The following is a 15,664-nucleotide window of genomic DNA, read 5'->3' as shown; positions in this document are numbered from 1 at the left end:
GCTCCCGGATGGCTCAGTTGGTTGGAGCGCGTCCTCTCAACCACAAGGTTGCCGGTTCGACTCCTGCAAGGGATGGTGGGCTGTGCCCCCCTGCAACTAGCAATGGCAACTGGACCTGGAGCTGAGCTGTGCCCTCCACAACTAAGATTGAAAGGACAACAACTTGACTTGGAAAAAAAAAAAAAAAAAGTCCTGGAAGTACACACTGTTCCCCAATAAAGTCCTCTTCCCCTTCCCCAATAAAATCTTAAAAAAAAAAAACAACAACTCTGTTGTGTGTCCACTATATACATTTATTCCAATTCAACTGGCATTTCCTGGCTATCTACCATGTGCTGGGATCAAATGTAATATTCATATATCTGCATTGTTATTCTTTTAAACACCAATGATCATTTCCGGTGACAGCAAGAAGCATTGGCTTCACACTTTTAAAGAGGAATGTGCAGTTTTAGTTCCTGAACTATTTGCTGTTCCAGATTTCCTTATTAAATTTAGAGAATACCACAAAACCCTTTACAGTATAGTGTGTTATGTATTTAAAGAAAAAAACAGGTGTATAACAATACTGTGTTCAACCTATGCTTTAACTCATGTGGGGAAGCTTATGGTATCCTGGCCATTTCCAGACTTGGTGCCCTTCTTTGGAGAGAGGCTCACTGGGTGTGACCACACTGGGTCAGACTCCTGGGTGGGGCTTCTGGGGTGTTTCAACCTCATATCTCAATTTTATGCCCAGAGAAGGGATGAGGAGTACAGAGAAGATTCTTTAAGGCATTGAAGGGTTTTCCTTTGCCCAGTGTTTGAAGAAAAAAAGCAATGCAAAGGAGGAGGAGATGTTAGTATAGGAATTTCTGCTTCCCACATATCCTCAGTGGCTTCTAGAACATAACCCTCAGCTTTGGGAGCAGTGACTTCAGACAAATTCAGCCAGATACTGTGCAAATCGCTATTCATATGTTATTTCATTTCACTGTCACAACCACTCTATGAGTAAGTCCTATTTTATCCCCATTTTACAGATGGGGAAACAGAGGCAGAAGAAGGTTAAGTAATTTGCATGAGGTCACACACTTCTAGGTGGCTGATTTCAGGATCCCAGGTCTGTGCTTTCAATTACTGTACTCACTATTAAACTACATGTTCTCCCCTTTTATGTGCTCCCATGGTACCTCTTACATCCCCATTGGTAACAAACATCACTCTTGTAATTCATTCAATGCCTACCTTCCTCTTTAGACTGTACATTCTATGAGCTCTTAATCCATTCTGACTTGTTCCAATACACTTGGCCTAGCACATGGGAGGCACTACATGAATAACGTGTTGAGGAAAGTGAAAATATGATAAATTAAATTATGGCAAAATTTCCTAAGAGTTCTAGTTAACCAACAATTACTGAGTTTATGTTCTCATTGGTGGGGCAGGGTGGGTGGGGTATGCCAAGTGAGTATGAGTTTTGGGTTCTTGATGGAGCTAGAGGGAGGAGGCATCCCAGAGAACCATTAGAAACAACTAAAGATGGCCTGCAGTTTGAGTACTTCATTGTGAGGACATAACTTCACAATAAGAAATCCAAGTGCCTCAGAAGGAATTTCTCATTTCTTCCTGGATGATTTAGAACTTTCTACATCCGAAAGCTTTTCCTTCGCTGGAATCTATCTGCAGCAGAGGGACAAATGAACACAGACAGAGCAAGATTGTCATGTTTAGGCTGTCATAGTTCTACACTGCCACAAGATGGGAGTATTTTAAAACATTAGTCTGATTTTCTGATCATTAATTTTTGTGGGCCTTATGGTGATGGAACGTCTCTGTGTCCCAGTGCAGTACATCAAAAAAACCCAAACAAACATGGCAATTTTTGCTGTTGGAAATTCGACTCATGTGAAATTGCCAAAGGGAAATGGATATTAAAACAAAAGAATTTTTAACTATTATGTGCTGCATTTGAAAATAAGCTTGTAGTGTAAAATGGAAAAATTTTTTGAAACAAAATTCAGTGTTTTGAATGAATGCAGCTTCTTTCTTTTGTTTCGAAAGCTTTCAAAGTTGAACCAATATTGGCCTTCTCATGATTCACCATTATCTTGACCTTTGGTTCCAGAGTAGCTGCCTGTTGTGCGTACTGAGGGCTGCTACGATCAAACTTTCTACATTATGTCTGGTCCCTCAGGCAAATAACAGGTGCATTTTAAATGTCCTGGGACAGAAATTACAGTTACAGACATTCAAATTGCAATTGGTGCAACACACCAAGGTAGAGAAGATTAAAGAGCAATGGTCAGTGAAGTGTGTGTTCTAACTGATGTGTAAAAAAGCCCATTTGCCAAGGAAATCCATAAGCAATAGATGGTGAGCTTGGCTACAATTCGGGATGCTTTTATGCTTTTAGAGACTCTTGTCCTAAAGGTCGAGGGAAGAAACAAAGAAAGGAAGGACAAAGATAGGGGGAGTTTGGCCACGCGAGGCAGAGGAAGGACTGGAAGGCAGTACAGGTTCCTGGAGCGAAGGAGGCCGACCCAGGAAGACCAGCACAGGCTTTTCTTTGTCACCCCTTCAATCACCACTGAGCTCTGCAATTGCAGATTCTGCACTAGAGAATTAAATGGCTTCCCGTTTCTCTCAGGTGTTGTATACACAGGTATGTGAGCCAGTTTCCACAGATAATATTCTATAGGCCATGGGAAGACCTTGAATTCATTCTTAACAGTATTGCCTTGTTGGCTGGGATGCCCCAGCAGTTCCCGCCCTCCACTCAGGTGGCACGTCTCATTCCCTAGACTCACAGGTGCCCACAGGTGTGACAGGTACATATTCTACTTCATTCCTACCATCCTAATTCTCCTTACCTCGGCTCACAGAATCCTAGAGTGTCAAAGATTTAGCAGAAGGAGAACAGATGTGAGATCAAATGATTGGCCCACGATGTATCCCTAATACAAAGCTCTTTGCCCACATTTTTCTGTCCAACTCATCAAAATTTGTCCTTTTTCTTTAAAGTCCTAGCATATTTATTGTCAAAATCTGTGTATCTCAAATACATACATATGTACTCTCTGGTGTTGCTCACTGCTGCGTTCTGGGTCTGTCCTGACTCCCCACAGAGAAGATAAGCCCCTTGAACACAGGGCTGTATCTTATCCACCAGGGCTTCTTAAACTTTAATGTGCATGCAGATCACCTGGGGATCTGGTTAAAATGGAAGTTCTGAATCAGAAGTTCTAGCGTGGGGCCTGAGACTCTGCATTTCTTTCTTTCTTTTTTTTTTTTTTTTACATTAAAGTTTATTGGATGACAATTGTTAGTAAAGTTACATAGATTTCAGGTGTACAGTTCTGTATTACATCATCTATAAATCACGTTGTGTGTTCACCACCCAGAGTCAGTTCTCCTTCCATCACCATATATTTGATCCCCTTTACCCTCTTCTACCACCCTTTCCCGAGACTCTGCATTTCTAACAAAGTCCCTCAGTGTTTGTGATGGTGCTGCTGGCCCAGCACAGGACTCGGTAATTGATTGCTGCATTCCCTCAGAAATGTGGCAGGCGTCTGTTTTATCTGATAGACACTGACTGGTTTTCCTGTCTGCAGCGCGCTAAAGGGATACTATGAGAAAGCGTTTGTCTTTGTTATGGGGAGTGTAGTGTGGCAGGTTAAAACCCTGGGCTTTCAGCTGCTCAAAATAAAAATCTTACATTTATTAAGTACTTACTATTTGTTGGGCACTGTGATGAACACTTTATATGCATTATTGGACTTAATCTTTTGAAAGAAAAATGTTAAGTAAAAAACAAAACCGTTGTATTACGTTTGGGTTTCCAGAAAACAAGTATCAATTTCTTAAGTGATTTCTCTTTCCATAGAACTACAGAGCTTCTGTAGATTTTGAATACAGTGCTTCTTTAAGAAAAGCTAAGTAAATCTCCTGCTAGGATACTCTCAGATAGACTAGGTAACAATCTGACAAAGGATAGGCCAGCCCAGTAGGTTTTTCGTCTGTCCTAGCTTTGTACATCCACAGCTCTTCAAAGGATGCTGTAAGCATGGGTTTCTGAAAAACGATCTCTGTAATAGTGCTTTGAATTCTTTGGCAATTATTTCCTTTAACCATGGGTAAGTTTTCATATTAATAAACTGTGTTGCTAACTAATGGCAGTTGCTATCCAAGGAAGCCTGTTTTGTGTTTCTAGAGTCTCAATAACTTTTTGCTTCTAATTTAGAAATTGGATGAAGACATGCATCAAAAAATTGCAAGGGAAATGAATCTCTCAGAAACTGCTTTTATCCGAAAACTGGACCCAACTGACAACTTTACACAAAGTAAATGTGCATTTTTTTTTAACCATTCTTGAATGATACCAGAAGCTGCTTTTCCAGTGGGGGAATGATATTTAAGGGAAATGCCCGTTTACTATTTGCATGCAGGTACCCTGGTTCCCCAAAAATAAGACCTAGCCAGACAATGAGCTCTAATGTGTCTTTTGGAGCAAAAATTAATATAAGACGCGGTATACATTACATTACATTACATTACATTATAAAGACCCAGTCTTATATTTTAGTAAAATAAGACTGCGTCTTATATTAATTTTTGCTCCAAAAGACGCCTTAGAGCTCATTGTCCGGGTAGGTCTTATTTTCGGGAAAACACTGTAGGGGGCGGGGGGATTCTGATTCGGTTTTCAGTTCATCTAGGGGATCAGGCGTTGGTTAACTTGTATGTTTCAGCTCCAGATCACTACTGGGGGTCCCTAAGATGCCTGCCTAGATGTCACTCTTCATTTTACAACATATTTCAGCAATTAATTCATGCTCGTGAAATATTTAGAAAAGAATCAGAAAATGAAAAGTTTGTGATTCACTTGTTTGTATAAGAATGGTCTTCTTTCTCTTTGGCTTTTCTTCCTCTGAAGGTTCCCGCTTTGGACTAAGGTGGTTTACGCCAGCAAGTGAGGTCCCTCTCTGCGGCCATGCTACCCTGGCTTCTGCAGCTGTGCTGTTTCACAAAATAAGTAACGTGATTTTTTTTCTTTTTAGTGAACCTATCACTTAGCAAATAGCAAATATTTTTTAAATTCTCACATACACTTTCCAATGAACCAAATGACTGGTGTAAGACATTACAGAATTTATTTTGTGCAATGTATTACACAGAAACAAAAACAGCAACCTTTAATAACACTTTGGCCTTTCTGAGTATGCACCAGGCATGTTAGAAAGCCATGGTCGTTGTTTCCTAGAATGCCTTTTTATTTTAAATAGGAACTCTCTGGTTTCTGTAGAGGGGAGCTCATAAGGCAGAATAGGTGTCACACATGATGTGATATCAGGCACCAAAAGGCACACTTTGTCCCCAAAGTGTCCCCACCCACACTGACACTCATTTTCACAACAAGAACTTCTTTACTCTGAATTTTAAAGATTCATGTGCCCCAACTATATACATTTACCTTGTAGCACCTTAGTCCTATCAGTTTCCATCTTAGTTATATTTAGTACAGTAGAGATCAGGGCTTTGTGGGAATGGGGCAGAGGAGAGGTGCTTGGAGATTCCCTAAAAGTGGAGATGGATGCAGCCATGAACAAGTATAGAAAGGTAAAGAAATAAACAGGGTGGCATGACAGAGGGTAACTGTAAGAAGTGGGGGGTGGAGAAGGAGGGCCTTTGGGGAGTTACTATAGATGGGGATAGCAAGGTGTTATAGGGCAGGTTCCCGCAGGATGCAGACTCTGGGACACATGCCGGAAGAACTGGGGGCAGTATTCCTGAGGTCAATATTGGTAGGGGAGTAAAGAAAGGATTGAACAGTGGGAGAAGCTGAACTGCAAAATGGTAGCAACAAAGAAAGGCCTAGGGCAAATCCACAGGGAGGTCTGAAGCTGTGAAGGTCCTCCAAACAGTGTAGTTCCAAATAGAAGCAAAGGTTCAGGCTTTTATTCCCTCTACTGACCAGTCTCCAACGCCCAGAAAAGTGGCAGGAGTTTGGGTAAAGTAGCTCTATTCAGCCAAGGGCAAATCCCAGAGCAGGGTTCATCAGAGAGCTGTCAGTCACCAACACTCTTGGCAGCTGGGTCAGGGCTGGGTGAGACAATTAAGGCACCTGAGAGCAGCTGCCTCCTTAAATTCTGGGTCTGGGTACCTCCTTACCTCACCTAGTGCTGGCCCTGGAGGGTAGGGGCAAGTTGGGGAACAACATCCATTAGAGAAGGGAACCTTTAAGCTGAAGAACGTGAAGCCATCTGTGAGAGGAAGAGCATTAGAGCTGCAGAAGTAAATGCAAAGCCCCTGAGGGGACTGCATAAGCAGAGGGTTCAAGCTTCCTGAGGGAGGGGGTGATTGACGGGACATGGCACTGAGAGTTAGGCCCTGGCCCCTCTGTAATGTAATCCGTTATGCATTTGAAAAAGATAATTTTGGTTTCAGTGGAGAGGGGATAAGAATGAAGGCAAGTGAACATCCTGAAATATTGTTTAAGAATTCAGTCTTGAAAAATAGACTTCAGTTTCACTGAAGTTGAATTGAATGCCTTTTGAAAACCCCACATTGGTTGGTGTGAGGCTGAATGATCCCTCATAGGGTGGTTCTAAGGTTAGATGAGAAAAGTATGAAAATAATGTCCTACACTGATTATAATGAGCAAGTTAAACTTTGGGTTTCAGAATGTAAATTTTATACTGTGTGAAAATTAATAAGCAATGCTGAATTTCCTCACCTTTGAGATACAATTAAGTTTTACAGAAATGCTGGGGTGGGGGGGACAAAGAATTATGTCACAAGTCTTTGTTTTCACTAAAAATGCTATATACATTGAAGGCAGATAAGTGGCTCAAGTTGTATCAGTAGCATGGAGGGAGGGATATTATATCAGCATTTGTGGTCCAATCTTTAAATCAAAATTTTATGTATAGCTTGGTTTATTTAGAATAAATCTGATTTGTTCATATCATACTGTTGTTTATAACTTGTATGTTCTATTTGTCACTCCCTTGGCATACCTTAGACTAGTAGAACTTATAATTCTATAGTTGTTATATGTCGATATTTTAAAATCTTTGTTAGAAAACATGGCATCCCTATGAAGTAGGTTTAATTATTACCCTGTTAGTGGTAAAATGAAAATGGTTATTGGTAAAATGAAATGGGTATTATTACCCCAGTTTATTTTCCTGTTTCTTGATTCCTTTTCAAATAGTTTTCTGATTGACAGAATAAGTCTCTCTTTTTTTTGGCCAGAAAACGTGAATAGCACTTTAATTTTTGTCACGCTGAGTGGGGAGCTAAAGGCCAGAAGAGCGGAGGATGGTATCATCCTGGATTTGCCTCTTTATCCAGCCCACCCCCAGGTCAGCTTTTTCTAATTATTGCCATAAACTGTGTGAAACTAACAGCTTGCCTGTTTTATAATGGTTTTGTCTTTTTTCCCCATCTAGGACTTCCATGAAGTAAAGGACTTGATAAAGGTTGGTGAAAAGAATCAAACCTGAGCTCATGTGGTCTGGTCACTTGTTATTGTTTCAACACAATGATTCAGTACCATCTGATCCCAAAAGACAGGCCTTCCACCAGTATCAGTGTTCCCGTCTAAGCCTGGATGAATAGTGCACAGTACATTTGAGGTTTGAATTTTAATATTGAGTCTATTTGGTGAGAAGGTTGACTAGTTTTCCCTGACTCTTCACGGTCAGCATTAACCTCTATGGTAGGGTGGAGAGAGGAGAGACTGCTGTGTGGAAGGCTGAGAGAAAAAGAAAAGAAAGGAACCTAACTGCCGGGCAGCCGTCGGTGTCCCCAGTTTCTGCAACAGAGGATGAGGCTGAGGTGGAGGGTCTATGGTTTGATGGAGGAGAGCAGGAAAGCATGGGAACCTCGACAGAGAAGACAACACACCATGCCTGGCTTTCTCAAGGGGTCCGTATGGGGGTGGGGCCTTGGTGGCGGCATCATCATCATCATCATTGAGAACATTTTTGAGTCTAACCTAGGCAGTACCATTAAGCACTTCACATGCGTTATTTCATTTAATTCTCACTGTCACCTGGTAAAGTATGCACTGTAATTGTCTGATAGAGCTTCCAGAAAGCCAGAGCAGCCCTGGATGACCAGGTACTTATTATGTAGAGAAGGAAGGGCCGCCATGAAAAATGATTCCATAAAATGGCCTATTGTGGGTACTACTAGGGCGTTTCTCAGTGAATTTTCAACAATATCATTTATACTTTCTTTAGTGTTTTGCTTTATCTAAGTTTTCAAAAAGTATAAGCAAACATCATGGATTCTGTTCTAATTTTACACTCAGCCTCACCTATGGTTTGGGTTTTGAGAGGTCAGCCAAATTCATAAATGAACTGTTTGAAGCATGTCGGCAGGGAAATGGAAACTATTCATAACAGTAGACCTTGTTTGTGGTAGAAATAATTTAACTGGATCTTTCTCAGCCTCAGGGTCAGCATTTGTAAAATGGGAATGACAAAGGGTTATTTGTCATGCATGTTGTCATTTTGTGTTCCTAGAAACTGGCAATAAGATTCCCTGCTGAGAATTACATTTTCAATTCGACCTCAGAATCCATGCAAAGAACGGCTGGCTGACCCTTTAGAGAGACTGAAAGGCCCGGAAAGCAGATGGGATCTGGCTTCAGGAATTCTCATTTCTAGAAAGAGGGACATTGTTCAGCTGTAGTTATAGAGACAGACAGCACAGGCACCCCACAAGGTTCAGGGAGTCTTGGCCTTGGGAGCTGGAGTGCTTCAGTCCCTAAAGAGAGTTAGAAAACCTGAAGCCACCTAATGACTGCCAGACAGCATTATACTGATGACATATATATACTATGTCATCAGTATTGTCATCTGCTCTGCCGGCAGCTGGTGGTAGTGCCAAAGGATGGCTTGGAGGGCTTTTGTCCCCTCATAATCTCCCTCAGCATCCCAACCCAACAAACAAGCAAAACAATGTTATTGGAAATGAGCAAGATTATGTGCGGTCTTAGGTAAAGGGTGAATCAAAGCATCTTGAGAAAACATTGTTACTGATCTGTAGCATACAATCTAAGTGAAAACTGTGCTTGCCGAGCAGGGCAGCATTAAGATGAGTCCTCTAGTTCCCCTCTCCTAATCAAACTGCCAGACCCAAGTGCTTAGCATGTAGAATATTCTAGTTACTGCTGCAGAGACTTCACATATATTATTTTATTTAATCCCCACAACAACTCTAAGAGGTAGGTATGAGGCTCCCCATCTCTAAAAACAGTAGACAGAGCAATGACCATTGATTCCAGGGCCCCTCAGGCCTGGATCAAAGGTGTGTGTGTGTGTGTGTGTGTGTGTGTGTGTGTGTGTGTGTGTGTGACCCTGGGCCTCTCTAAGTCTTTCTTCTGGTCTATGGGGGAAATACTCATTTGAAGGAGTTGTGTGCTGAGGCACATGTCGACACTTGTGAATAACGGCTATCTTCGGCTTTCAGAGGTCTCCCTTAAAGACCTCTTTGGTCACCAGGAAATTGGCCTTCCTTGAGCCCCGAAACTGAACCTAAACTTGAGGATTGGAGATGATGGGTGTGCCGGACACCCTGCAGATGCTCATGAGAGGTCATTTTCCGTACAGGGGATCAAGGGCTTGAGCCAGGGCACATTCCTAAGGAGTTTCCGATCTGTCTCCACAGACCGCCATAGGTGACACTCAGGTGCAGGACGTCCGCTACTCTCCAGATACCCGGAAGCTCCTTGTCCGACTCAGTGATACTTACGACAGGTGAGCAAGATTTTTGGCTTCATCAGCACTTTGGGGAGGGCCGAGCACCCAGATTTATAGTTGTGGTTTGCCATGTCCAGTCAAATGATGATTTATGCAGCCAGAGAGTTTTGTTTTCGGGTAGGAAGATATTCCATTTGCTTTCCCCTCTCCTCCTGCTGATCTGTTTGGGCAAGCCACACCCTGGCCCGCTTTACAGAGTCTGTGGAATAGGTTTGTCCTAATCCATCCCTTTTGTGAACAAGGTCATTTTTGGAGAAACTGCAAGTGAACACACAGAGTCTGCTGCAAGTGGAGAACACAGGGAAGGTGAAAGGACTCATTCTCACCATTAAAGGAGATCCTGGTGGGCACACCCAAGCGTTTGACTTTTATTCCCGATATTTTGCGCCATGGGTTGGTGTGGCGGAAGACCCTGTAACAGGTACTTTTGATTTGGGTCCTAGGGATGGTTAAACAGTGGAGGAGGAGGATGACAAATGATTTAAGTGTCCTTCACGTAACTTTTCAGATTGCTTGGGTTTTGAGTTGGATTTGTTTCCCTATCTACCCGTCCCCCATCCCTTCACTAAGGTCTCATGTGAAAAACACAGAATTAAGAAGGCAGTATAGCAGGGTTAAACTTTAGTGTCAGACAGCCTGGGTTTGCATTCTAGCTACCTAGCTGTTGACCTTGGGTAAATGACCTAACTTCCTCTATCAAATATGGATAATACCTCATAGGGTTATGTAAACCCAATGCAAGTTAAGAGCTTAGAACAGTGCCTGGCACACAGTAAGTGCCCCCAAATCTATTAGCTATTTTATTTTATTTAAAAAAAATATTTTTATTAAAATATATTATTATTAAATATTATTTTAATAATAACAATGAAACTGGCTCCCTGAGCCAACACTTCCAGATCTGCCATTTCCAAAAATCAGGGGCTGATGTCCAGTGCATTCCGAAAACCTTTTGTCCTTTTTAGTGACCATTATGCGTAATCATTGCTATCTAGATAAGATTTGATTTTGAAGGATAAACTCCTGGGCTGTAGGTGGGAAATAGGGAACAGGAATACTGTTGCTTTTCTTCCCTTCCTCCTTTCCCAGCCCTGCTTCCAAAGTAGGTGGGATGAGTTTGGGAACGGGGTATTCAAGATCGTCTACCAGCCGGAAGCAGAGGGATGAAATCAAAGAAGGGCAGAATGTGAAGCCTCTTTTGAGAAGAGTGGGCTGAGCAGCAAAAGGGAGCAATGCTTGATGGAGGAGGCTGGTGGCCAGGGCAGAAAGAGGCTGGACAGAGACTTCCAGGCTCCTTTTCTGGTCAGATTGCAGGGGCTGCAGTGGTTTCAGGAGCTTGACTTAGTTAGTCTCTGAGGGACAAAATGTGAAATCCAAAGCTCAGCAAGCAAGCACTTTTAAAACTCAGGAAAATGCCCGAAGCCCAAACAGTCCAACTAAACCCTCTCCTATGGAAAAGAAGTTCTGAGCAGATTTACACATGCACAGCTGCTTTACAAAGGATTTCACTGGCACAGAGGGCAAGTTTTTCCCCTGTAATAATGCTTCTCGAGAATGGGAAGGTCTTTGGACAGTGATGACCAACCACCTCCGTTTGCTTGAGACTGAGGGATTTCCCAGCATACAGGACCTTCAGCGCAAACACCAGGACAGACTCAGGCAAACTGGGATGGCCGGTCACCCTTTGTGGACCTCCCATAGCATTGATAAGTTTTCCTGAAGGAGGGGCCTTTTCCAATCCATCTTTTTCTCCTCCAAAGACTTTTTGTCAGTTATTACTTTATGTTTTGTTTCTTCATTTTAATATCTACTCTCTGATCTAAACCTAGGATACAATCATGTGAAAAAATACCTCACTGAAATAAAGTTCTCCCAGCACCAAAATTCTGGGAATATGTGCTTGATAGAAAATTTGGCATTTTGTCAGAGATTCTACCTTTCCTTACATGTGCATCTCCAGAGGAAGCAGATATTTTCCCTTGAAAGATGTAGAAAGACTTATGTGAAGGCCCTGATTTTCCTACCATGGGCTGACAATGAACTGGTAGACAGGACAAGAGTTAAAGCCTGCAGTTTAAGTCAGCCTTCAGAAAGTTTAAGACATAGGAAATGCATCATTTGGAGGATGTGTCTTTCTTTCTATCTCCATTCATAATTCAACACTCTGTTTTGTCTATGCCAACATAATGACTAAGTAATCTAAAATTTAGTCAAACTGGATAGTTGATTGTAATTGCTTTTAAATTTGCCACAAAGCTACCCTGTTTTCTTTGGAATTGTACCATTACTTTTTATTTCTTTTAAGGATCTGCACATACTGTTCTCAGCAGCTACTGGTCCCAGCAACTGGGGAAGAAAGACATGCATGGTAGGACAGCTTTTTTTCAAAAATTTAAAAAAATTTGCCTAACCTTAAGCTCGTATTCTTTCTCACATGTACTATCTACTTGGAGATATAATACAAGTATACTGTCTATTTGGAGATATAATTCATGTATCACCCACATGAAAAGGAAAGGCTTTTAGATTCCTTTACCCTGAACCCTCTACTCAAAATATCCCCAGTCCCAAACATCTCCCACCTTTATCCCTCCCAACGCACAAACATACTTCTAGCATAGTATGTGTGCGTGCCCAATAAATGTTTGTTGAATAAAATTAATAGCTGTATAACTTTGGCCCAAAGAGGTAATTTATGATGTGACCAGTTGAGAATGAATAGTCACCAAGCTCACTTACTGCTATTGCTTTCACATGATTGAGTCGAACCAAGTCCCCTGGTCTCAGGGGCACAGAGAACAGGTCTCAGACTGTGGAGGCTACACAGCTCTAAAAGTTCAAAGAGGAGTCTGACCCAAAAGGTAGAAGCCTTACGTAGTGGGAGGTTTAGGCCCCTGTGACCCTGATTTGGGCAGCAGGGTGGCTGTAGTCTCTTTGGTGAGCTTAGCCACTCTCTTCAGCACTGAGCTCCAGGAAGGTGAGGGTTGTGCCTCTCATTTGCCTGACCTGTGTGGTTGCTTGATAACCTCAGTGCGTGAACGAACTCCCTTTGTCCTATTCAGATCTGCGAAGATGGGGCCTCCTCAGGAGGGCCAAGACCACCCCTCTTTGTCTTCTTACATTTCTGGTTCTGCCTCTATCTTTTCGCACATCCTTGCTTGCTGCTAGACAGAGCTGGGGAGGAAGTTCGTATGTGGGTGTGTCTGGGGCAGTACAGAAGTGAGAGAGGAAATGGCTCAGGAAGGGGAGGTGTGGAGCTGTGTGTCCTGTGCATTCGTTGTCCCTCAGTCCTCATGAGATGGGGTGAGCTGGGCAGTACCATGGACAGATGAAGAAATTTATTCTTTAAACTGACCTGGGAGAATTTTAGAGCTTGTAATAAGAGGTCTCTCACTATGTTCTGTTAATTAAAAAGGGTGAAAACAATCTTAATTTGTGATTTGTTTTGTGTTTTCTTTAGCCTTTCAGTGTTCCTGCAGAGGAGGAGAACTGGAGATTTCATTGCGTCCTGATGGACGTGTTGACATTAAGGGAGGCGCTGCCGTTGTTTTAGAGGGTACTCTCACAGCCTAAAGATGGTTGTGCTGAGCTGCTCCTATCTTGAATGACTAAGTATTTTCTGTTTACAAAGAAGCATAAGGGGCTGCCTTTAGCAAATCTACATAGTAGTCCACTTAATCCTCATGTTAGAAATAGAAAAATGAAGACATATTCATGGAGATTTAATAACGCGTCCTGACTAATTAACTGATGGAGTTTTGGCTCTCCTGTGAGTGTATTTGAAGTGTAAGTAACCAGTAACAAAGAATAATGTTGTCACCTTTGATTATGACTACCAATCACAGAATGAAGAACAAATTTATGAGGATAAGATCAAACCATTTAAACTCAGGTGTATCTGATAGAATATTTTGCAGCCATTAAAAAGACCCAATAACTATGTGGAAATATAGAAAAATGTTTCAAGACATAATACTAAGAAAGAAAATTACAGTAGACTATAGAATGCTATGCTTTCGATGGAGAATATGAATTTATATGGACAAGGCTGGGTTACGAAGATAGACAAGTGAAAACAGTTTATGTGTGGGGAATAAAATTGGGAATAATTTTAATGTATCTAAAAATTATTTACTTTATTGGAATACGCTCATCTTTAATAACTAAAAATCAGGACATATAACTAAATAAAAACCCAGAAACTTAAAAAAATGTATGTGTATTAGTGTGGCAATAAAATTAAACACTAAAAGTGTGTTTCTTTATCTTTTCTTTATCTTAATATATAGTTTTAGAGTGATAACTTAAAAGGAATTTTAAAAAAAATTTTATTGGGGAACATAGGGGAGCAGTGTGTTTCTCCAGGGCCCATCAGCTCCAAGTCATTGTCCTTCAATCTAGTTGTGGAGGGCGCAGCTCACTGGCCCATGTGGGAATCGAATTGGCGACCTTGGCATTAGGAGCACGGTGCTCCAACTACCTGAGCCACCAGGTTGGCCCTGTATTTTTTTTTAAAGATTTTTTTTATTAAAATACAACATACAATATTATAATAGTTTCAGGTGTGCATCATAGTTATTCAACAGTACCCACCTAGCACTATACAGTGTTATTACCATATTATTGATTTTATTCTCTATGCAAAAGAAGTGATCACCATGGTAAGTACAACCATCTGACACTGGACCACGTTATCATAATATTATTGATCTTTTCCCCACTTTTAAAATTTTCCAATTGGAGTTGACATTCAATATTATTTTATATTAGTTTCAAGTGTACAAGTATAGCATAGTGGTTAGACATTTATATAATTTAGGAAGTGATCTCCCTGACTTAGTACCACCTGGCACTATACATAGTTATTACCATATCATTGATGATATTCTATACTTTACATCCCCATGACTATTTTGTAACTACCAGTTTGTATTTCTTAATAGCTTCACCTTTTTCACCCTGACCCTAACCCCATTCCCCTCTATGACTCCAATAAATCTAGTACCGATCTGGCACCATACCTAATTATTACTGTATTATGGACTATATTCCTTATGCTATGCCATACAGTCCCATGACTACTTTGTAACAACCAATTTGTACTTCTTTTTTATTTTTTTCCAATTTGTACTTTTTAATCCCTTCCCCTTTCACCCATCCTTAACCCCCCTCCCATCTTAAAGAAGTTTCTCTAAGATTCCTTGTAATACTGGTTTGGTGGTGCTGAACTCCTTTATCTTTTTTTCTTGTCTAGGAAGCTCTTTATGTGTCCTTCAATTCTAAATGATAGCTTTGCTGGGTAGAGTAATCTTGGTTGTAGGTCCTTACTTTTCATCATTTGGAATATTTCCTGCCAATCCCTTCTGACTTGCAAAGTTTCTGTTGAGAAATCAGCTGACAGTCTCATGGGGGGACCCTTGTGGGTAACTAACTGCTTTTCTCTTGCTGCTTTTAAGAGTCTCTCTTTGTCTTTAACCTTCAGCATTTTAATTTTGATGTGTCTTGGTGTTGGCCTCTTTGGGTTCATCTTGTTTGGGACTCGGCATTTTCTAGGCTTGTTTATTTCCTTCAGGTTAGGGAAGTTTTCTGTCATTATTTCTTCAGATAGGTTTTCAATTCCTTGCTCTCTCTCTTCTCCTTCTGTACCCCTCTAAGGAGAATGTTAGTACACTTGATATTGTCCCACAGGACCCTTAAACTCTCAATTTTTTGCATTCTTTTTTCTTTTTGCTGTTCTGGTTGGGTGTTTTCTGCTACCTTATCTTCTACTTTGCTGGTTTGATCGTCTGCTTCATCTAATCTGTTGATTTCCTGTAATACATTCTTCATTTCCATTATTTTATTCTTTATTTTTGACTGATTCTTTTTCATGGTTTCCATCTCCATTTCTGTGAGATCATTGAGGATTC

General features: G+C 41.2%; 1 protein-coding gene across 3 annotated transcripts in view; it reads left to right on the top strand.

The window, feature by feature from the left end:
- PBLD (phenazine biosynthesis like protein domain containing) overlaps nucleotides 1-14,010 on the top strand; it is a 32,648-nt gene extending 18,638 nt beyond the window's left edge. The window contains exons 1-9 of one of the 3 annotated variants that reach the window (XM_074339521.2): nucleotides 1,084-1,102; nucleotides 4,226-4,325; nucleotides 4,919-5,017; nucleotides 7,240-7,349; nucleotides 7,437-7,466; nucleotides 9,664-9,752; nucleotides 9,998-10,176; nucleotides 12,061-12,123; nucleotides 13,216-13,757. In XM_074339521.2, the coding sequence (XP_074195622.2) occupies nucleotides 4,241-4,325; nucleotides 4,919-5,017; nucleotides 7,240-7,349; nucleotides 7,437-7,466; nucleotides 9,664-9,752; nucleotides 9,998-10,176; nucleotides 12,061-12,123; nucleotides 13,216-13,328 (768 nt within the window). In that variant the 5' untranslated portion in view covers nucleotides 1,084-1,102; nucleotides 4,226-4,240 and the 3' untranslated portion in view covers nucleotides 13,329-13,757. Of the gene's footprint in view, nucleotides 1-1,083; nucleotides 1,103-4,225; nucleotides 4,326-4,918; nucleotides 5,018-7,239; nucleotides 7,350-7,436; nucleotides 7,467-9,663; nucleotides 9,753-9,997; nucleotides 10,177-12,060; nucleotides 12,124-13,215 lie in introns of those variants that run through there. The other 2 variants (XM_019731756.3, XM_088792044.1) reach the window with 2 other exon arrangements.
- The last annotated feature ends 1,654 nt before the right edge of the window (nucleotides 14,011-15,664 follow it).

This window comes from Rhinolophus sinicus, chromosome 15 (genome assembly GCF_057876585.1).
Source record: "Rhinolophus sinicus isolate RSI-liver-muscle chromosome 15, RSI-T2T, whole genome shotgun sequence".
NCBI lineage: Eukaryota > Metazoa > Chordata > Mammalia > Chiroptera > Rhinolophidae > Rhinolophus > Rhinolophus sinicus.
Note: the sequence above shows the minus strand (reverse complement) of the source record. Positions and strands in the feature narration are given on the sequence as shown.